The sequence below is a fragment of the Oryx dammah genome, unplaced genomic scaffold, assembly GCF_014754425.2.
Source record: "Oryx dammah isolate SB20612 unplaced genomic scaffold, SCBI_Odam_1.1 HiC_scaffold_6, whole genome shotgun sequence".
Lineage (NCBI taxonomy): Eukaryota > Metazoa > Chordata > Mammalia > Artiodactyla > Bovidae > Oryx > Oryx dammah.
In genome coordinates this window covers 27187517-27211791 of record NW_024070190.1, presented here as the reverse complement: position 1 = coordinate 27211791, position 24275 = coordinate 27187517, and the positions used below count along the sequence as shown (strand labels likewise).

The 24275-nt window shown below is 40.2% G+C and overlaps 1 protein-coding gene across 13 annotated transcripts in view; it reads right to left on the bottom strand.

Annotated features, from left to right (window-relative positions):
• The window catches only part of KCNMA1 (potassium calcium-activated channel subfamily M alpha 1), a 773098-nt gene that overhangs the window by 7704 nt on the left and 741119 nt on the right, over positions 1–24275 (bottom strand). For 7 of the 13 annotated variants that reach the window (XM_040242344.1, XM_040242340.1, XM_040242327.1 and 4 more), the window contains 3 exons: positions 13551–13745; positions 11089–11207; positions 7993–8217 (listed from right to left, as the gene is read on the bottom strand). In XM_040242344.1, the coding sequence (XP_040098278.1) occupies positions 7993–8217; positions 11089–11207; positions 13551–13745 (539 nt within the window). Of the gene's footprint in view, positions 1–3418; positions 8218–11088; positions 11208–13550; positions 13746–24275 lie in introns of those variants that run through there. The other 6 variants (XM_040242341.1, XM_040242343.1, XM_040242339.1 and 3 more) reach the window with 2 other exon arrangements.

Sequence of the window (24275 nt, the reverse complement as noted above, 5' to 3'; positions counted from 1 at the left end):
CATCATTCTCCACCCCCCTCTCCTTCCTGCACTGGCTCTCTCACCTATTATAATTAAGTTCACTTTGATTTGAACAGATTGGACGATAGGAATTCATAATGCTACATCCTCACAGTGAAGCTAACTGATTAAGTGCTTTAAATTATTCCCCCTGACAGAATGATAAAGTTACAATCTGTTCTGAGATGATCTACAGCTTGCCAGACTCCTACAGCTTCTTTCTACATTCATTTATCTTTTTGTCAAGCAGAGTTTTTTTTTTTTTTCCTCCTAAGCTTCAATTCCATAGATCTTTTAAAGTCATCAGCACATCTGAATTATTAATGAGGCTTTAGAGGCAAGGTTCCTGATGGGCTGGTTAAAAAAGGTTGTATAGAAATCCGGGACTGTGTACACATCAAAATAATTTCAGCTCCATTTAAAAAACCATTTAGTTCAAGTGAGACATAGATGAACCATTACGCATTTGTGGAAACCAATTTTTTTTGTGATCTACGATTAAACTAACCTTTCAGAGAAGAGTAAAGTATGATGGTTATCATGTTTTAAAAGCATTGCCAGGCCGATGAAACAATTTCAAACTCTGACTTTTTCCAATGGTTTGTGTGTAAGGATGATTTTCAGAGGAGCTGAACCCAGTGTCTGTGCTGTTTGCCTGAGCTGCCCTTGGTTTTGGCTGTACCCTTCTGTGGACTGATTTTGCAAAAGGATTTAGTGCTAGGTTGGACATGCCAGGTTGGAAGGGAGAGGGAACTCTGCTGATGGAAACGAGTAGGTCTTCTGGGTGAAAGACCTAAGACAGCTGCAATTTGCTGAAATTTTTACAACTGCTGCAGAGAATAATTGTTCAGAATTTAGTCTTTACAGTTCAACTCAAAGTTGGCATTTTGACCTTTCACGGCAGAGAGAGTATCAATTTCCTTCTGCTGTCTGTAAGAAAGAGAGCATTATTTCCCCATTTAAGTGCCTTTCTCTCTTTCCCTTTACATTTCTTGCCATAAAAATAATCTAAGCAGAGTCATCCCTGTGTTGGCCATTCAGCTTCTGCACAGAAAGGAGTTGTTTTAAAGCATATCCTGGTGATGAGCCTGAGAAACAGGCTTTTTAATTCTGGTGCCTTGTAAGATGTAAACAGCTGTGTTGTTGGAGACTTGGTTAGATAAGATGTTGAAGACATGGAAACAGATGAATGCTAAAATGGGTAGGGGCAAAGGTGCTTCTCCCAAAAGGCTTGACAGAAACCACAGTTTAATGACTTCCAGTCATTCTGCTCCAATGGAGAGAGCCTTGCTACGACAATGATACTTTGGGTTATCGAACTTTGCCTTCCAAAGAAGGAGCTGCATCACTGGGTGCTTACAAAACTGGCCATAAGGAAGACTACTCAGGGGAGGAATTCGAGTGCTGGAGTGGTCCAAGGTCAGTCCAAAGCCCTGAGCTGCTCTCCTCTTCCTGTCATATCCCACAAGCCAGAAAGACTTCTGGGGGCTTTATTTTTATCCCTAGAATGAGAAGGGCAATGACCTGGTTTTGAGTCCCTCCTCCCTGCCAAAGAAAAAGAAATTCATTTGTTAATAAGTTCTTGAAGATGTGATACATGGTGTCATCACTGTGAGCAGAATGTGTGACGTGCCTCAAGTCAAGGAAGAAGTGGCATTTCAGTCTGTGACAAGTAGGCTGATAGCATAAGATCAAACCCAGAAAATAACTGCAGGGAGTCATGACACTGCCATTGGGAGGCATCGCCTATCAAGACCAGACAGGCCACAAGCCATCCACTGCAACCAAGGAGATGGCAGAGGACAGTAGGTGAGGCCAAGGGTGTCTGGCTCTCTCACATACTAATTCCTGGCTCTGAGTGGGTTGTTACATAACTTAACTTCAGTTTCTCTTCTGTAAAATGAGGCTAATGATCTTTCTAATGATGTTGTTTGGATGAAAGGGGTTAGTGTCCATGAAGCACTTATCTACATATATGACATGTCAATGTGAGCTGTGAAGGCTATCAGTATTATTGGTAACATTAGGGGGCATTATAGCATAAAGTTCATGGACTTTAGTCTTAAACACCTGTCTGGTATTTCCTGGCTGGGTGACTTCAAACAAATCTGTCCCTTGAATTCTGTATCTTTCAGATGGAAATACTAACGGCATCTACATCTGAGGTTGTCTGGAGAACTGAATGAGTTAATATACATAAAGTGCTTAGAAGAATGTCTGACTCATGGTAAGCACTTGGAGCGTGTTAGTTTTTAGTTATGGTTAGTTAACCATGCATAAGTTTCGCATGAATATGAGTACTCTCAGTGGCAAAGGACGTAAGAATAGGTGATACTTTTGGTGTGATTACAGATGAACTAGGGGTGGAGAACTGAGGTGTGTAAACCTGGGTGCTGCCCAGAAGACTGGGGATTGTGCAGCAGAGATGGTGAAGAAGGATTTGACTGGATATCCCTCCTTAGGAAGAGGAGGAAAGGAAGGGGTGTCAGCATTCAGTGGTACTTGTGTCTTTGAAATATTGGCTTTCAACTTGGCAGGTGCCCTACCCCACCTGCAAGCCATCTGTGTCTTCCATTGCTACTTTCATCACTGACATTTGAAGGTCTAGAATAAGGGTCAGGACTTCCTCCAGCCATGACGGATCCCAGAGGAGTGGGCTATGGCAGAGAGGGGCTCGTGATCTGGGCTGACGTAACTGCTGGGTTTTCTGGTGCTGTGGGTTGTCAGTGCTGTGGGATCTGGCCTCTTCTCTCAACCCTCCCAAGAGAAGAGCACATGAAAAGGGAGATGATGACACAGCAAAGGTATGTGGAATAATTGGGCCTTTTCTTGCTATACCACTAGCTGAGGTTGAAACAGAAAGGGTTTGAAAGGGAAAGATTCCATTTGGATAGAGATAATAATTGAGAACAGTAAGAGCTAACAAAGAGCTCAATCCTTCAAAGATAATACTGTGTGAGAGCTTCTGAGAGCTAGTCTGGCCTTCAGCCTCTGCCCAGCAGACCCCAAGGCCCCAGTGGACCCCACCCATCCCTACTGTCTCCTTTCCTTTCCATGGATAAAGTATGGCTCGAAATGAAAACTGCAATAGAATCACAGTAATTTTCCCTTATAAAAGCTGTCTTGCTCCTTTGCAGTTGTCCGATGTGACCCCTTTTAACTCTAAGTCTGATGCTGCCGTTCCCTAAGCAGAACAACTGCTCCCTCCTGACACTCCATAACGACTGACTCTCACTCCTCCCTTTCAAGTGGCAGGGGAATAATCCCTCTTACCTCCCTAGGTGATGGATGTACAACCTCCTGGTGGAACATAGTCTACCAGGCTAGTGACAGGTGCCCACATCTACTTCATCACCTTATGGCAAAGCAGTGATGGGCTGAAAGAAGCTGACTGAGACACTGATTTTTTTTTTTTTTAACCCTGTCTTGACTTCTGCAGTCCCTGAAGTTTCTGCACCCTCTTCTTTCTCCTTCAGGAGCCTGTTGCTATAGAAACCCGCCAGGTTGATTTAATTGTCTCTATTGGGATACAGACACCTTTCAGCTTTTCCCATGCTGAAGAGGAGCCAGTCAAAAGGTTTTTCTGGTCATCTGGGATCTTGATGATGCTGGCAGAAGGCCCAGTCACGTCTCTCCTCTCACTGAACTCACAGGACTGCTCCCTTCTCTCAGAAGCTGTGTACTCAGCCCAGGAAAGTGCCAACGGCGTGATTGCACTATGAAACACCTCCAGGCATTCCTTGGATTTTTGTAAGATAAGCCAAGGAGGTGAAGATAATTTATCAAATGACTAAAGATATAACAATATTTAAGATAAATTTATTTCAAAAATACTTATTGAGCACATATTGGGAATAGGGTTCTGGGTCATAGCCTGTATGGTCTTCCCTGGTGGCTCAGAGGGTAAAGAATCTGCTTGCAATGCAGGAGACCTGGGTTCGATCCCTGGGTCTGGAAGATCCCCTGGAGAAAGAAATGGCTACCCACTCCAGTATTCTGGCCTGGGAAATCCATGGACTGAGGAGACTGGCAGGCTACAGTCCGTGGAGTCGCAAAAGAGTTGGACACTACTTAGTGACTAAACAAACTCAGAATTTGAAACCTCTCCTAATGGTGGTAGAAATGTCACTGTAAGGGTCCAAGTCTCTCTCCATCCATTTGAACTGGCTTCAGGAAGGGGCCTGGGTAGCAGCCATTAGGGATGTTGATTTCATGATCACCTGAGTGTTGAAGCTGAGGTTTCACTGTGCCTCCTGGTCTATCCATTTACTTAAGCTTTACCCCTTTCAAAGCCTAAAACAAATTGAAGTGAATGGCTTACAAATTGCTTCTCTTTTAGAATAGTGCAGATAATTGAGTTTCTAGCTGTTGTTCTCTTTGAGTACACATACTTTCTCTTCAAATAACCTTTCACTTTCCACCCTGACCTACTTATTTTTTGGGTGGGGAGGGGGAAGAGGAGAGGTATCACGTGAAAACCTTGAATACCTCCTTCCTAAGACAACCTGAAAGAAGGATGAGAAGTTTGGGAGTCACATGGAAAACAATGGAAGAGAGTCTTCATTCAACTGAGGAAAGAACAATACAGTAGTTTGGACTCATAAAAAAATAGAAGTAATAATGATACCTTTTTCATCACTGAATATATCATTAGCCAAGTACAATTAGCTTTCAATTGTATGCCTGAAGTCCAGAGAACAACCCCAAATTTCACTGCAAGTCAGTCTGTTCCCACTCCATTCCCATCACAAGATCATCTCATCATAGCTGCTAACAGATTGTATAGAAAACGCATTTTGGATTTACTTCTCTCTATCTGCCCAATCTCTGGTTGGGATTTCACAAATGTCTGAAAGGCAGGTGGGAGAAGAGACCCAGGTAATACAGGGGCTGAATCATCAACCCCTAGATAACTGGGTATGGGCTATTGAGTTGATACATACAGCTGAACAGCTTTAATTTGGGAGTCATTCTGATCCAACTTCAAGACCAATTTTTTTTTTTTTTACCATTAATAATCCTCCTGGTTTAAATCGAAAGGAGGGTAAACTATTCACCAAGAAGCAGGTTTGCCAAGTGGAAGAGCTGCAAATGTTTTCCAGAAAAGTTTATCACTTGGCATTATTACTTGATTTAGTTGGTCTTGCCAAGATAAACACAGAGATGTGGACAGACTGATGGGGTACTCAGTTGGGGTGATGGTAATGGGGGGAGGTGGAGGAAGCTGGGTTTCTTGATGGGAAAATGCTTTTGGACTTGGAGCAAGGTACCAAGGTGGGCAGGGAGGCCACGTGCAGATTGAAAGGCAAGCCAGATGGAGAGAAGTTCCCCCCAGATTACCCAACCCCAACCCCAAGAACACCAAAACAAACTCTAAGGGGTCTAGCAGTAGCAGCAGGACAGCCTCATTGCACTGAGCAATTTAGAAAGTGGAGGAAGGGGGAGAAGAAGGAAGGGGAGAGGAGGGGAGGTGAGGAGGGGAGAAAAAAAAGCAAAACAAAATAAATAAACCCACAAACAGAACAATAAAAATAAAAATAAACAAACCAATAACAGAATAAAATTTGTAACTCCTTTTTTTTTTAATTTCACAAAAGTTTTCACAAGGACAACGTTATAGAAGAAAACCCCCAGCAGTGGCTAGGTCATGCAGAACCATTAATTGTCATACCTTGGCCCATTCTATTCATCCTTGTTGCACTTTAGAGAGAGAAGTAAGCTATGTGAGTTTTACAACGCTTTTAAACTGTCATATTTCCTGTTGAGCACTTTAACTGGCACATTCTTATAGTTATAAATGTTCTGAGGGCATAACTTTATAACCTCCTTTGCAAAGAATGCATGAATAGCTCTTCATGATCCAAAACTAGGGGATATGTGTGTGTATGTATATATATACATATACATATATATACGTATATATGTGTATATATATAATTATATATAAAAAGATAGTTGTATGTAATGTATAAATCAATACATAGGGACAAAAATAATTTGAAAAAATCTTCCACTCATAGGGCTTTTTAATATCCATGTATACAATGACTGCCCACTCTAATACTGATTGGAACACTGCCTTGCCCTGTCTTGGGTGTGGGGATGGAGATTTTGACTAAGCCTCACTATTTCGTCAGTAAAAGTGCTTGTCAATTCACACAGCAAGCAGATCTCAAAAACTATCATGCTTGGGGGGACAAGGGATTCAAAATCTAAACCCAAAACATTCACCATAAAAACACCTTTTTAGAGATGGTTACAGCTGTGACATTTTCCTCCCCCCCGCCAACACCTGTGCTGTTCAGTGAAATTTGTTTTCAAATAAACATTTCAAATATATATATATATATATAGCAGCCCAAGGCTAGTCCATCCTCACAAGAATTTGATTATGGTGGAGTTGGCCAATATTTAAGAACTACTGTACTTTGCCTAAAGCATGGTTTGCATGCATAAAATATCTGAAAACTGTATATTGAAAAAAGGGTATTTCTCTACTTTTTTGCTCATGCTTACTGTTTTACAAAAGAAAGAAAGAAAATGAAAGAAAAAAAGAATTATACCAAAATGTGTTTGGCTCACTGTTGCACTCTTTCTCTTCTCTCCCATCTGTTAATGGCAAGGGGTCCTTCACTATGACTGTCATTCACCTGCCTAAGTAGATTGGCTACATTAAAGAAACTGACGATGAGGAATTTCTCCCACTGGCTTTCTGCTCTGGAACAGCCAGCATCATGCAGCTGTGCCAACAGTTGAAGCTGGCTTTTGTCTTTGTGGAGTCAACTGTGGCTTGATCCTCCTACATTCTGATTTATTTAGCACGCTGGCTTCTAGAAAAACATGATCTGCCACTGGGTTTATCTTCCTCTCTCTCTACCACGGCCCCAGCCCTTGCTCCTCCGTGGCATTGGGGCCCTAGCTGATCAAACAAAGGGGAGTAAAAAGGTCCCCAGAGAATGCGTGGAAAAATACTTGCTCTTTCCTGAGCATTATTTATTCTGTACATAAGGTAGGTAATTCACCTTTTAAAAGATGTGAAAGTCCCAGGAAGGCAGTTTTTAATGACTTACATCTGATATTTATGATACATATGGCTTTTCATCCCAAATGTCAAAAGTGAGAGAAAAAACATAGCTATTCATATGGCAGCATAAGGAGACAGAATAACAATATGCAATCAAACCTCTTTTCACTTAAATGAAATGACTTGCATTTGATACATCCAAGAAGGGAATACTAGTCTTTCCGCCACAGTAAGAGTAGAAATGTTCCTATAGACTCTCAAAGGAAGTTAGCTCTGGGATAAAAGGCCTTAGTGAGTAACTAAAAAAATCTCCGATGTTCTAACAAGCAAGTGCATTTCATCATCTACACAAATGGCGAAAGACTTTCAAATGCTTTGAGATACTTCAGCCCAGAGAGTAGAAACAACCAGTAGATATGTTTCTGTTGCTTTTGGGTTGCTTGTTTCAAATACATGTGTGTGTGTGTATATATATATATTATTGTGTATATGTAAAAAAATCAAGAGAAGGAAAGAAAGGAAAACAACAACAAAATCAAAACCCAAAGCACCCTGATAAAACTGATACATCAGAATAAACTTCTCTTCTACGCTAACTAAACTTGCTTTGCATAACTGACATGGGGATCACAAGCACTCCCTTCTCATCTGTGAACTCATTCCTGCAGTGAGCTATTTATGTCTGGAGCCATGCCTTTGGGTTATTTTTCCCCTAGAATCATAAATAACTTTTGGTCCGTCTGCTTATTTGCTGTTGTGCTCAAGGGTTTTATGGTGGTGGAATAAAAATGACAACCACATGCACACCATCATACATATGCAAATATGTGTAAAAAAAAGGGAGGGACTACAGGGGAAAATGGGGGAAGTTACTGTTGGAAACACCCACTGGGGAAATGAGTGGCAGATACAGTTTCACACACGGAGGCAGTGGATACACACATCAGAGCCGCTCTTCCTGCACGTACTTCTGTTTGTCTCGGGACTCCCGGGACTTGGGCCGGTTCTGTCGGTTTGCCGTAGATGGGATGGAGTGGACGGAGGAGCTCTTCTTGCTAGAGGACTGGGACGAGTGGGAGGAATGGGAGAGGCTGGCCCGGGACTGGCCGGCGTTGTGGTCAAACTGCATTAAGCAGAAGATCAGGTCCGTCGGCACGAGCTCAAACTCGTACGGGGGGTTGGTGATGACATACCTGGATGCGGAGAGCAAAGGAGTCACAGAATGAGGATAATGTGGTGGAGGTTTCCCCTCTCTGAACCAAACCAAGTCTACCCGAGGATTCCAGCCAGCCCAAGGCCTTAGACAGTATCTTCGTAGTGGAACAAAATCTGTTTAGCTCCACAGAGGAACTCAGCCCTCCCAGAGATTCTGAATTAGCGCTAGACAAGGGAGAAACAAATGGTATTTCCTGTGGTCTGTATACCCACTTCAGTACAGTATCAGGTTCCCTTCCGATCCTGAGACGCACAAGCGCAGGCAGGAGGTTTCAAGGACTACACTGCATCTCTTATCCTAGAATGTTACAACAATCTCACACCCATATCACAGTATCTTTGTTTACCACCATCTAGCAAAACCGCAGTCCTCTCTCCCTCTTTATCTTTTAAAAATCAACGTCGGTGAAGGATTTCACTAAATGGAAAGCTATAAAACATCTCCCTGCCTATGTGTCCCTCAGGCTTTAACTATTCTCCTCAAAGATCACCCTTTTCCCTGATTAATATCAGATATGACTAAGAAAATCACCATTTCATTTCTAGTAATGGATCTCAAAAGTGTGGCTCTCAGGCCAGATATATAAGCATCATCTGAGAACTTCTTAAAAATGTAAATTCTTTTTTGTAGCTGATGTATACTTGATTTACAGCAAAGTGTACAGCAAAGTGATTCAGTTATATATATAAATATATATATAATTTATATATAATATTATATATATATATCATCCGTTATATATATAACAGATGATTCTCATATTCACCTAACTTTGAGAATCTGCTAGACTACAGAAATTATGTTCAATTCTGGCCCTACTGTATAATCTCTGGGCATTCAAACTTCATATTTTATATATATGAAGTTTTATATATATAAATATATAATTTATATTATATAACTTCATATTTATATATGTATATTTATAATTTATATGTATATATATGTTCTATTTCAGATTCTTTTCCATTTTAGGTTATTATAAGATATTGAATATAGTTCCCTGTGCTATACAGTAGGTCCTTGTTAAAATGCAAATTCTTAAGCAACTCCACTCAAGTCCTACTGAGTGAAACACTCTGGATTGGGGATCAAGCAATTTGTGCCAACAAAGGTCCATCTAGTCAAGGCTTTGCAGTGGTCATGTATGGATGTGAGAGTTGGACTGTGAAGAAGGCTGAGCGCCGAAGAATTGATGCTTTTGAAGTGTGGTGTTGGAGAAGACTCTTGAGAGGCCCTTGGACTGCAAGGAGATCCAACCAGTCCATTCTGAAGGAGATCAACCCTGGGATTTCTTTGGAAGGAATGATGCTAAAGCTGAAACTCCAGTACTTTGGCCATCTCATGCGAAGAGTTGACTCACTGGAAAAGACTGATGCTGGGAGGGATTGGGGGCAGGAGGAAAAGGGGACGACCGAGGATGAGATGGCTGGATGGCATCACCGACTCAATGGACGTGAGTTTGAGCGAACTCCGGGAGATGGTGATGGACAGGGAGGCCTGGCGTGCTGCGATTCATGGGGTCGCAAAGAGTCGGACACGACTGAGCGACTGAACTGACTGAACTAAACTGAACAGATGATTCTCATATTCACCTAACTTTTAGAATCCGCTAGACTACAGAAATTATGTTCAATTCTGGCTCTATTGTATAATCTCTGGGCATTCAAACTTCATATTTTCATTTCATACCAGTTAAGTCAGAGTAATCAGAGTACTTTTAAAAAGCACCCCCAGAGATTCTACTCTGCAAGTAGGTCTGAGAAACACTCATCTATCTCTATGACATTGTTTCCTGAGGTATATTATACAAACACACTGACTTTGACAATTCTAGGATGTACTTTTAATGGATTCAGTTTAACATGTATTAGAGAAATATAACTAGCATACATGAACTGTAATCTTTTTTCTGCTTCAGGCAATAATATACAGTTTTCTTTAAAATAAATATATAAAAGTAAAAGAGTGAGTCAACTGAAAAATACATTAAGTAAAAATATATGTGTCCATGAAAATAGAATATATATATATAACTGAATCACTTTGCTGTGCACCTGAAACTAATACAACATTGCAAATCAACTATACTCCAATAAAAATTAAATATATATATATGTGTGCTTGTGTGTGTGTGGGTTGGGGGGGGGGAGAGAGAGTGAGAGAGAGAGCTTCCCAGGTAGTGCAGTGGTAAAGAATCCGCCTGCGAAGCAGAAGACGTGGGTTCAGTTCCTGGGTCAGGAAGATACCCCGGAGAGGGAAATGGCAACCCACTCCAATATTCTTGCCTGGGAAATTCCATGAACAGAGGAGCCTGGCAGGCTTTAGTGTGTGGGGTTGCAAAAAGTTGAACACTATTGAGCAACTAAACAACAATGACAGGTATATATGTATGTGTGTGTGTATATATATATAGGTATCGATATATATATATATATCGATACCTATATATATATACAGGTATCTATCTATCTATATGTCTAAGACAGGGCAAAGGAACTATCTACCTTGAACAGTAGCAATATGAAATATTTCTATATGAGATACCAACAGAATTATCCCAGTAGCAGGAGTTTGGAAGACATGTTTTCCTTCAGACTTGTGTAATTAGGTGATGGATGGAACTATCCCATAAAACTTGAATTCTCCCCACAATGTCTTTATACTTGCTATTGTAATTAAAGAAAAAAGCTTCCCATAACCACCACCAAAGTCAGCATTGGATTTAATATGGGCAGAGCAATTTGCACATTGAGAACACACATGTAGACTTTTGCCCTCATTGTGGGAGACAAGAGAGGGCATTTCTGTCTCTGCCTTTGGGAGGGCAGAGTGGAAACATACTCACCTCTTCGTGCATTGGCTGGGGGTGCTGAGGTGAGCATCTCTCAGCCGATAAATTCCAAAACAAAGCATATTGTATGTTTTCAGAGCTTTGCAGAACAGATCACCATAACAACCACCATCCTGGGAGACAACAAAAGAACAGAGAGAAAAATCATTTTTATTTGCCTGAAAGTAAAGGTCCTGGGGGTGGGAGGGAAGTGCCTTTTCATAAAAGCTCATATTAGTGTCTCCTGAGTCGGAGGGTCTGTGCCGAGGACCAGTGGCTGAAGAAGTTAAATGTGCTTTATAGCCTACGCCCCATTGTTGGTGACTTTTTGGGATCAAATAAGAATGGGTTTTCCTCTGGTTCCCTCCAGTTTTTCATCTGCAGGAATGAGAGCCCTAAGGAGCTGGTGCCTTTCCTTACTTTAAGGCATGATATAAGCTTGAAAGTCTCAGATGTCTGTTCGGCTAAGGAGAAGAAATCAGCTCTGCAAAATGTTGATGATGTTTAGCCCCAGCTCAGTTGCAACCACAGTGATCTGACCGTGTTGTCAAAACTGCTCAAGTGATAATTAAAATCACTACCAGAAGAAGACCCCACCAGGTACTATGGTGACAGGCTCTTTCAGAGAAGGACTGTGTGAAAAGCACAATTTACAGACCTTGGAGATGGCAAGGGTGGAAGAGAATGTGTTTCCCCAGGAGCTGGAGGTCTGCAGGCTGAATAACTGGGATTCACAGTTCTAATCAGTTCACAGTCATTTTCCAAGGGTCTGGGGCCAGATGAGGAACGTGAAAGCAAACTCATCCAGAAGCACTGGCTTCCTACAGCCAGCTAGCTTCAGGTATTAACACAGGAAGGGCACCAAGGGCTGACTTCACTGGGAATAAAGTGACTGCGTCTGTCCTTCCTGTTAATGAAACTGCCAGATGGGCCTCCTGCTAGAGAACACAACTGGAACCAGACCTTCCCATTATTTAAAGTCTTTGTTCTTTTAAAATGTTGTTGTTTAGTCGCTAAGTCATATCCGACTCTTTTTGCTACCCCATGGTCTGTAGCCCACCAGGCTCCTCTGTCAATGGGATTTTCTCAGGCAAAAATACCGGAGCGGGTTGCCATTTCTTTCTCCAGGGAATCTTCTCAACCCTAGGATTGAACCCACATCTCTGGCATTGGAAGGCAGATTCTTTACCACTGAGGTGTACCAGTGAGTGAATGATAGATAAAAAGAGCCACTCGCTATGGAGATGACCTTTTAAAGAAGCTCTAACACAGCTTTTTGTCCCTCACCAAACTAAAACACGGTGCAAATTAGCATCACGGTTTCGGAAGTCATGGAGAAAGTGACCCTTTCCTTGGCTCCTTCTCCACTATTTGGACTTTCTGGGTGACAGGCAGTACTGTTCACACAATAGGCTTACTGGCTCTTAAGACTGCTGGTTCCAGCCCTTGAATACATTCATGGAGTTGGGCTGGGAATAAAGGTCAATTAACACTTCATACTTTTGCCCGAGTGCCTGAAGCAGGCTGGTACGTGGAGCCCAGAGGGAGGCCGGGGTCACCTCTGTGCAGGGAGGGCAGTAGGGGAGCGGCTGAGTCCACATCCAGAATTAATAGCCCGCGTGCATGTGTGCTAAGCCACTTCAGTCCTGTCTGACTCTTCGAGACTCTATGGACTGTAGCCCACAGGCTCCTCTGTCCATGGGATTCTCCAGGCAAGAGTTCTGGAGTGGGTTGCCATGTCCTCCTCCAGAAATATAATAGTCCACAGGAGCTTTTAGGAAACACTGATGGCCAGGACTCTGGGCTTGACTGTGACATTAGCGGTTTTCAGAACACCACAGCTTATTATGTGCCTCTAGACCCACTGGCCCAGTCAAGAGCATCTCATGTGGATCCTTTACGTCTCCAATTCCAGACTGAGGTCTCCTAATTCTGAGGCTGGAACAGTCACTCTCCCCTAGCCCCGCTCCTCGCTGCAGAGGTGGCCCATGCCTCCCTTTGGACTCGACATTCCAGCTTGCTTCAGGCACTCTGGCAGATCAGTTAATGTGCAGTTGGGGTTAAGTAGCCCTGATCCATGCTAAGACCAGCAGAATGGGTTCCCTAACTTGTGTGCATCTGAAACCACCTGATGCCTCCCGTCTTGTGGCAGAAGATACTCTAGGAGAGTCAGTAAGCCCATGGACTCTGAAGCCAACATTCCTGGTGCAAATTCCCTGATAGGGCCAGTCCTCAGTTTCTCTGAGCCCCAGTTTCCTTAGAGCATCTGATAAGAGAACCTATGCCAAAGGGTCTCCGTGGGGTTAAATGAATGAATCCATATAAAGCACCGAGCCTGATACACAGTAAACCATGAGCATCACCTCTGATAGCTCTTTTCATGTGGAAAGAACCAAAGGCAAGGGTCTAGCCTGACACATTCAGATCCGGTCATTTCCAAATAACAGGCTCAGGTGCCCTCTGTCCCCTGAACTCACCCCCAGGTCTGCAAAGGGCCCGTCCAGCAGCGCTAACTGGGCCACACGGCAACGGTCCCTGTTGGCCAGTGTCTGGGGGGTGCTGTAGCCCCCACGGAGTGCATTCTCCTCGGCAATCAAAGCCTCCAGCTCTGGCGTGGCTCCTCCAGTCACCAGGGTCCGTATCAGGGTAAGGATGTTGTCATTGAAGTATGTCTGGGAAGAGATGGGTGCAAAGTCCTTTAAGCACACACCCTAAAGTCACGACAACCGACATTCAAATTATAACTTCTCTTGATGTCTCCTGTTTAAAGTTCTGGCCTGTCTCTTCAAACAGTTTTATGTGGGAAGTGAAAAGACAGCAGCCTCCAATTATTTCACGCTTTTCTCTCCTACTTGGTTCTGCCACGAGAGCCTGACTTTGAAACCTGAAATTCAATGGATTTTTATTAAAGGGCTAAAGTTGAAATGGTTGGTGTTTACCATAATTGGTGCTAGTAGGGATGTAAATACGGCTTCCTCTCCTGCTTGCTAAGGGACTCTGGGCGTATGCAATAAAATGCAGCCTGACCCAGGCAGGACGGCCTCTGAGTTTCTGCAACCCACGTGCCAGGAAGCTGCTTCCCCCAACAATGGTAGAACTTTTCTCTTTAGAATGAGATGCCAACAGCATCATTAAGACCATGCATTCAACAATTTATCACATACTTTGATAATAGGCTAAACCGGAAGTTTCTATTAATTAAATATGCCAGATAAATGTATGACAAGGTGGATACCCTGGTATTTTTGTCTTTAAGTAACCTCTGTGGTCTGAGGCAAATATAGCTTATTAAGGAAGTTTCCCTCAATGTGTACATTTGTCTCCCATCTGAAACATAACAGGTCTGTCAGGAACAAAACAATAGGAGTTTTAAAAAATTAATAGGATGTCAAATAAAAGAGCTCAGAAAGGCATTTTTCACACAGCCTAATTCAAGGAAAATCTCAGTTAAGGGTCTGTTTTCCATTTTCCAGTGTAAGAAGAAATCAAACAGGCTAAATAATATCAAGCTAAATTTTGCCTGTGGCTTTTGAGGATGGATGGACCTTTTGAAGCAGGTTAGGCAAGACAGCTGCATTTTTACTTCAGCAGATTTTTGGACAGTTCACCTGGTAAAAATCTAGTGGGTAACAAGCCAGGTAAAGGATGAGTTCTCTACAGCTTGGCCATCATAGTTCTATGTCTCGGGGGAGGTTGCCTAATCTTTCTGGGCTTTGATTTTCTCATCCGTAAAATAAGCACCATCATTAAGATCAACTTTATATGCATAGAATTCCAGGAGGACTTCTGAGTTAAAATGGTAGCTGCTAGTGAGGCTAGAATCCCTAGGTTACTGAAGTAATCCCAAAGCACCCAAAATGATGCAAAATCTCAACAGCAACAGGAAACTAGGAATGTGATTCAGAACCAATCAGGCCCTAAGGAGAAGGTATCATCTGCCAGAGCTTAGATGCCCCCTGGGGGACAGAGAAGCTGAATGAGAACAAATATAGCAGGAACCACTGCTGGTGTGGTTAAGGTGTGAGAGGCAGGCTAGGGGTTCAGCGCTGACCTCGCCACTTAGTAGCTGCATGACTTTGGAAAGTTATTTCTCAGTTTTGTGCCTCAGTGTCATGATCTGTAAAATATAATAGAGTGGGTTACAAGGACTATATAACTGATACATGTGAGGCACTTAGAAAAGTGTTTTGTGCACAGGGAGCACTGAGAAATACTTTCGGGACTGTTATCAGAAACTCGGGGCTTTGTCACCTACTGTTTAGTACATGGAACTCTGCTCAATGTTATATGGCAGCCTGGATGAGAGGGGAGTTTGGGGAAGAACAAATAACCATAAATATATGGCAGAGTCCCTTTTCTGTTCACCTGGAATGATCACGACATTGTTAATCGGCTCTACCCCAGTACAAAATAAAAAATTTAAAAAAGAAACTTGGGCCGTTGTTGATGAAAAGACAGGTTAATTCATGACCAGTTTTCCCTTTCAAAAAGTCTTTTCTAGCTTTTTTTTTTTTTTTTTGGTGGGGTTGTGGGGTGGGGGTGCAAACCAAGGCCATTCATTTAACCCTTGAATCTGCACTTCTCAGGCTGCCTCTATGCTAAGATTCCATTTAGACTTAGGAAAGACCCAGCAAGGGTTAATGGGGACTAGACGCTGAGCTGTGACCAGAGCCATGTGGGTCACCACAGGTGAACTCTCATGGAAACTGGTTCAGGGCACACATGTAAACACACTTCCCAAAGTCGTCAGAGTAAACTGTCTTCTCTATAGTTCAATAGACCATCGTTCAAAGTAGAAGCCCCCTCACCTGACCTCAGCTCTGTGGCACATTAAATGAGGGAGTGCCAGACACAGAACTTTGACAAAGGCCTTTGTGCTGTAATTAGCCTTCTAGATGAACACCCAGGGAGGAGTTCGCCAGCGTGCGGTGTGGAGGGCAGAACACTAATGACCTCATGGCGAAACACAGACCTCTGTCTTGCTCAAATGTACAGAGAGAAATAGCTAATATAAATATTTTTTAATATTTACTGGAAGAAGTAAAAGAAAAATTTAGGAAGCATACATTTTAGAATCAAAATCAACTTAGTATCTCTAACAAACAAAAGATCAGATGATAAGAAAGCTGACTTCATACAACTTATTCAATTCTTTTAAAATGTATAAGATATTGAAATTTTAAAAAAATATAATTTTAAAATGCCTGAAAAGGATCCAATGCTATTTCATGATAAACACACTCAAAAAACTAGAAATGGAATGTAATTTCCTCAATCTGAAAAAGGACATATATTAAAACATCAGACTTATAGGTAAAAGATTGGAAGTTTTCCTTTTACATTAGGAACAAGACAAAGAAGCCAGCCCTCACCACTTCTATTAAGCATAGCACTGGAGGTCTTAGCCAGGGCTAGAAGGAAATAAAGGTATCTATATAAAAACTGAAGAAGAAAAATTATCTCTATTCACAGAAGACATGATCTTGTATATAGAAAATCCTAAATAATCCACTAAAATAATATTCTTGGTAATAAATGAATTCACTAAGATTGCAGAATACAAAACCAATCATTTGTGTATCCATGCACGTGCAATGAAAAACATAAAAATGAAATTAAGAAAATAATTCTTATTACAATAGCATCACAAAGAATAAAATACTGAGGAATAAATTTAACCAAGGAGATATAAGTTTAATACACTGGAAACTACAAAATATTGTTGAAATAAAGAAAATCTAAATAAATGGAAAGACATCTTAAGTTCATGGACTGTAAGACTTACTATTCTTAAGATAGCAATATTCCCCCAAACAATCTATAGATTTATTGCAATTGCTATCAAAATCCCAAAGACCATTTTTATAGTAGTGAAGAAGCTCGCTTTAAAATTCTTATGAAATTGCAAGGAGCCCCAAATAACCAAACCATCTTGAAAAGGAAAAACAAAACTGGAGGACTCACACTTCCTGATTGTGGAGCACACCACAAAGCTACTATAATCAAGAGAGTATGGTATTGCCCTAAGGATAGACTTATGGACCACTGGAATCAAATTGAGAATCCAGAGATAAACTCATACAGTTTGCATCAATTGATTTTTCAACAAAGTTTCCAAGATCATTCTACAGAGGAAGAATATAGACTCTTAATCAAATATTGCTACCACAGCTGGGTATCCAAATTCAGAAGAATAAATTTGGATCCCTATCTCACACCCTATGCAAAAATTAATTCAAATGGATTGAAGACCTGAATATAAAAGGCAAAACAATCAAACACTTAGAAGAAAACATAGAAGTAAAGCATTATGCTTTTGATTTGAAAACTGATTCTTAAATATGACACCTAAAGCATAGGCAACAAAAGAAAAAAATAGGTAAATTAAACCATCAGAATCAGAACTGTCTGTGCACAAATTACACTATCCAGAAAGTGAAAAGAAATCCTACAGAGTGAGAGAAAATATTTGCAAACCATATATCCCATAAGGACCTAGTATCCAAAGTATATATTTAAAAATATTACAGTTCAACAACATAAAGAAAAGTAACCCCAATTTTAAAATGGGCAAAAATGAGCAAACTTTATTTAAAAATACCAGTGAAATATATTAAAACATGGAATTTTTGAAGGATATATTATTATCAAACAATGTAAATGTCAAAAGTAATTCTTGAAAGAAAAAATATGACATAAAATTATCTATCAGTAATCATTAAATCATTTTTAAAAGTCAGAAAAATGAGGTAGAAGAAAGGAGGATGGAAGTAAAGACATGTAAATTCCCTGATCTTATAAAGGAAGAAATAAAGAGCTATTAAATTTTCTAGATAATAATATAAATAAAATGTAGCTTCAAGTACATTTATAGAGTATCTGGTATCCACTAACTAGAGTTAAAAACAGAATGTATAATTTACACATCATTAGAGAAAATAAGCATACAAACATAGACCAATGCCCAAGGATAGAGAATAAAGGACACAATCATCGAAGCATAGAGTATAATGCAAATTTTAGCATTATAGATTATATAATTAAATATAAATGAACTAAATGATTTGATAAAATGGCAAAGTTCTCAAACTTGTTCAAAAACTAAAATAAAAATCAGACTCTGGTATCTTCAGAGACAGGAAAACACACACACATACACAGAGCAAAAGAAAGTATATTTAAAGAGAAAATTAAAAAATTTTAGTATCAAATTAACTACATGTTCATAGTTAAAATTTACAAAAAGTATATAACATTTATGGAGAAAATATTATAACTAAAATATAGACAACAAAGCTAATTAACCATTATAGTAAAATAAATACGAACTGAGAGTCATATGTAAAAGTGATATGTGAAATATATCATTGTGTTTCTTGTTTTCACAGCTCAAACAGACCAAAAGTATAAGGAAATGAAGGATATAATGTGGGCATTTAGTACATTTGCACGAAACTTTACATTTTTAGTTAGCTTCCAAGTAATGCTAATAAATTGTGATCAATGGCCCAAAGTATAAAATATCAATATACATACTAAAATATAAGATGTATGGGCTACATTTTAAAAATAAACATAATAGTAGAAAGAAAAGTAAATAACCCAATACTTCAAACTTCTTTTAAAGTATCCTAAATAATTACAGGTCAAGATGGAAATAAAACTCAAGAATATAGAGTATTAAAAAATTAAAGACTATTTGAAAATAACACACAAAAGTGTCATGGATTGAGGCCATAGCTACAGAGACGAATTCAGAACCTTAAATGCTTTTATCATTAAATTTAAAAGAATGTCAACTAATAATTCTAATAATTCTTAAAATAATTGGTTTTGGTTGTTCTTTTTTATCTGAGAAAAATAGAAGGTTGAAATAATAAAGCATCAACTAATGAAGTAGCAAGAGGATATTTAGTGAATTGATACATTTTCAAACTTGATAAAATTATGTTAAATTACCTCTGGAAACAGTTTATGAAATTGTCCTTCAAAGTTTTGAGAACCATACTCTAGTAGTTATAAGACCTTAATACACGAGTTAGCAAATCAAGGCCATGGGAAAAATGTAGACTGCCAGCTGTTTTTGTTTTTTTAATAAAGTTTTATTGAGATGCACACATGCCCACTTGTTTACTAATGATTTTTGTGCTATAATGGCAGAATTGAATATTGTCAACAGAGTCTATATGGCTCTCAAAAGCCTAGAATATTCACCATCTGTCCCTTTATAAAAAAGTTTGCTGTTCCATTTCTTAATACAATAAGGAAAGCATGACACACCATGGAGAAGGGACGTTTACTCAACAAATGATTTAGGGGAAATTGCTATCTGGAAAATGTTTTCAACAATATGGAAATGATTAAATAAGTAATGATATACTTATGTGACTTACATTGTCCAGATATTAATATTATGCTTTCAGAGAGTATTTAACGGCATGGTAACAACTGCATGACATAATATTAAAATATATTAAAAAAGCAGGATCCAAAAATCACTAAGATCTAAAACTCATGTTAAAGTGCAGACCTCCAAAGATATATAGTCATATAAAAATATTTAATATTATGTAAATACTAAATATTTAGTACCCCAAAATTTTACATGGAAATTAATTCCTGGTAACAGAATTCTGATTCATATTCAATTTTTCCTGTAATTCATTTTATATATTTCCTACTATGAAAATACATTTACTTAAATTTCTAACACAGAAAGCAAAGGGAATTTATACAACTCGGTAGCAAAAAAAAAAAAAAAAAAAAAAAATCCCAAAATTTGGTTAAAAAATTGACAAAGGAACGGAATAGACATTTTTCCAAAGAAGATATTCAAATAGCCAACAGGTACTTTATAAAAGATGTTCGACATCACTAGTCATCAGGAAAATGCAAATCAAAACCGTGGTAAGACATCATCTCATACCTGCTAGAATGACTACTGTCAAAAATATGAGAAATAAGTGTTGGCAAGGTTGTGAACAAAAGGAAACCTTGTAAACTGCTAGTGGGAATGTAAGCTGATATCGCCACTATGGAGAACAGTATGCTGGTTCCTTGAGAAATTATAAGTATAGCTAGCATATGACCAAGCAATTCCACTTCTGGGTATATATCCACAGGAGAAGAAATAGCTATCTCAAAGAGCTATCTTTTTCACCCCTGTGTTCACTGTGGCATTGTTTACATTAGCTAAGACATGGAATGTGGCCCACTGGAGAAGGGAATGGCAAGCCACTTCAGTATTCTTGCCTTGAGAACCCCATGAACAATATGAAAAGGCAAAATGATAGGATACCAAAAGAGGAACTCCCCAGGTCAGTAGGTGCCCAATATGCTACTGGAGATCAGTGGAGAAATAACTCCAGAAAGAATGAAGGGATGGAGCCAAAGCAAAAACAATACCCAGTTGTGGATGTGACTGGTGATAGAAGCAAGATCTGATGCTGTAAAGAGCAATATTGCATAGGAACCTGGAATGTCAGGTCCATGAATCAAGGCAAATTGGAAGTGGTCAAACAAGAGATGGCAAGGGTGAACGTCGACATTCTAGGAATCAGCGAACTAAAATGGACTGGAATGGGTGCATTTAACTCAGATGACCATTACATCTACTACTGCGGGCAGGAATCCCTCAGAAGAAATGGAGTAGCCATCATGGTCAACAAAAGAGTCCGAAATGCAGTACTTGGATGCAATCTCAAAAACGACAGAATGATCTCTGTTCGTCTCCAAGGCAAACCATTCAATATCACAGTTATACAAGTCTATGCCCCAACCAGTAATGCTGAAGAAGCTGAAGTTGAACGGTTTTATGAAGACCTACAAGACCTTTTAGAACTAACACCCAAAAAAGATGTCCTTTTCATTTTAGCGGGCTGGAATGCAAAAGTAGGAAGTCAAGAAACACCTGGAGTAACAGCAAAATTTGGCCTTGGAATGCGGAATGAAGCAGGGCAAAGACTAATAGAGTTTTGCCAAGAAAATGCACTGGTCATAGCAAACACCCTCTTCCAACAACACAAGAGAAGACTCTACACATGGACATCACCAGATGGTCAACACCGAAATCAGATTGATTATATTCTTTGCAGCCAAAAATGGAGAAGCTCTATATAGTCAGCAAAAACAAGACTGGGAGCTGACTGTGGCTCAGATCATGAACTCCTTATTACCAAATTCAGACTTAAATTGAAGAAAGTAGGGAAAACCGCTAGACCATTCAGGTATGACCTAAATCAAATCCCTTATGATTATACAGTGGAAGTGAGAAATAGATTTAAGTGTCTAGATCTGATAGATAGAGTGCCTGATGAACTATGGAATGAGGTTCGTGACATTATACAGGAGACAGGGATCAAGACCATCCCCATGGAAAAGAAATGCAAAAAAGCAAAATGGCTGTCTGGGGAGGCTTTACAAATAGCTGTGAAAAGAAGAGAGGTGAAAAGAAAAGGAGAAAAGGAAAGATATAAGCATCTGAATGCAGAGTTCCAAAGAATAGCAAAAAGAGATAAGAAAGCCTTCTTCAGCGATCAATGCAAAGAAATAGAGGAAAACAACAGAATGGGAAAGACTAGAGATCTCTTCAAGAAAATCAGAGATACCAAGGGAACATTTCATGCAAAGATGGGCTCGCTAAAGGACAGAAATGGTATGGACCTAACAGAAGCAGAAGATATTAAGAAGAGGTGGCAAGAATACACAGAAGAACTATACAAAAAAGATCTTCACGACCCAGATAATCATGATGATATGATCACTCATCTAGAGCCAGACATCTTGGAATGTAAAGTCAAGTGGGCCTTAGAAAGCATCACTACAAACAAAGCTAGTGGAGGTGATGGAATTCCAGTGGAGCTGTTTCAAATCCTGAAAGAGGATGCTGTGAAAGTGCTGCACTCAATATGCTAGCAAGTTTGGAAAACTCAGCAGTGGCCACAGTACTCGAAAAGGTCAGTTTTCATTCCAATTTCAAAGAAAGGCAATGCAAAAGAATGCTCAAACTACTGCACAATTGCACTCATCTCACATGCTAGTAAAGTAATGCTCAAAATTCTCCAAGCCAGGCTTCAGCAATATGTGAACTGTGAACTCCCTGATGTTCAAGCTGGTTTTAAAAAAGGCAGAGGAACCAGAGATCAAATTGCCAACATCCACTGGATCATGGAAAAAGCAAGAGAGTTCCAGAAAAACATCTATTTCTGTTTTATTGACTATGCCAAAGCCTTTGACTGTGTGGATCACAAGAAACTGTGGAAAATTCTGAAAGAGATGGGAATACCAGACCACCTGACCTGCCTCTTGAGAAACCTATATGCAGGTCAGGAAGCAACAGTTAGAACTGGACATGGAACAACAGACTGGTTCCAAATAGGAAAAGGAGTACGTCAAGGCTGTATATTGTCACCCTGCTTATTTAACTTATATGCAGAGTACATCATGAGAAACACTGGACTGGAAGATACACAAGCTGGAATCAAGATTGCCGGGAGAAATATCAATAACCTCAGATATGCAGATGACACCACTATTGTGGCAGAAAGTGAAGAGGAGCTAAAAAGCCTCTTGATGAAAGTGAAAGAGGAGAGTGAAAAAGTTGGCTTAAAGCTCAACATTCAGAAAACGAAGATCATGGCATCTGGTCCCATCACTTCATGGGAAATAGATGGGGAAACAGTGGAAACAGTGTCAGACTTTATTTTTTAGGCCTCCAAAATCACTGCAGATGGTGACTGCAGCCATGAAATTAAGAGACACTTACTCCTTGGAAGAAAAGTTATGACCAGCCTAAATAGTATATTCAAAAGCAGAGACATTACTTTGCCGACTAAGGTCCATCTAGTCAAGGCTATGGTTTTTCCTGTGGTCATGTATGGATGTGAGGGTTGGACTGTGAAGAAGGCTGAGCACCGAAGAATTGATGCTTTTGAACTGTGGTGTTGGAGAAGACTCTTGAGAGTCCCTTGCACTGCAAGGAGATCCAACCAGTCCATTCTGAAGGAGATCAACCCTGGGATTTCTTTGGAAGGAATGATGCTAAAGCTGAAGCTCCAGTATTTTGGACACCTCATGTGAAGAGTTGACTCATTGGAAAAGACTCTGATGCTGGGAGAGATTGGGGGCAGGAAGAGAAGGAGACAATCGAGGATGAGATGGCTGGATGGCATCACGGACTTGATGGACGTGAGTCTGAGTGAACTCCGGGAGTTGGTGATGGACAGGGGGGCCTAGCGTGCTGCGATTCATGGGGTCACAAAGAGTCGGACAAGACTGAGCAACTGAACTGAACTGAACTGAAGACATGGAAACAGTCTAAGTGTCCACTGAGAGATGAACTGATGAAGGAAATGTGGCATATACTTACACAATGGAATATTTAGCTGTAAAAGAAGGAAATCTTGTCCTATGTAACAACATGGATGAATTCTGAGAGCATGAAGCTAAGTGAAATAAGTCAGAGAAACATAATTTATATACTCTCACTTATACGTGAAATCTAAAAAATACCCAATCCTATAGAAACAGAGAACAGACTGGTTGTTGCCAGGGGCAGGAGGTGGGGGCTGGGAATAATGGGTGAAGGTGCTCATAGGATATAATTAATAAATTCTGGAGATATGACACACTATAACACAGTGCATAAAGTTAACAATACTGCACTATACATTTGAAAACTGCTTAAGAGAGTAGATTTTTACAGTTCTCAGCAACAGCAAGAAAAAATTGTACCTGGGAGGTGATGGATGTATTAACTAACTTTACTGTTGTAATCATTTCACAATATATACATACATCATTGTACACCTTAAACTTTATAATGTTATAATAATGATATAAATCAATGATATCTCAATAAACTTGGTGGGGGGAGGGGGTAAATGTTATAAAATGCTGCTGCTGCTAAGTCGTTTCAGTTGTGTCCGACTCTGTGCGACCCCATAGACGGCAGCCCACCAGGTTCCCCCATCCCTGGGATTCTCCAGGCAAGAACACTGGAGTGGGTTGCCACGTCCTTCTCCAATGCATGAAAGTGAAAAGTGAAAGTGAAGTCGCTCAGTCATGTCCGACTCTTCGCAACCCCACCGACTGCAGCCTACCAGGCTCCTCCATCCATGGGATTTTCCAGGCAAGAGTACTGGAGTGGGGTAGCAGTAGCAGCAGGGAAATTCCATGGACAGAGGAGCCTGGTGGGCTACAGT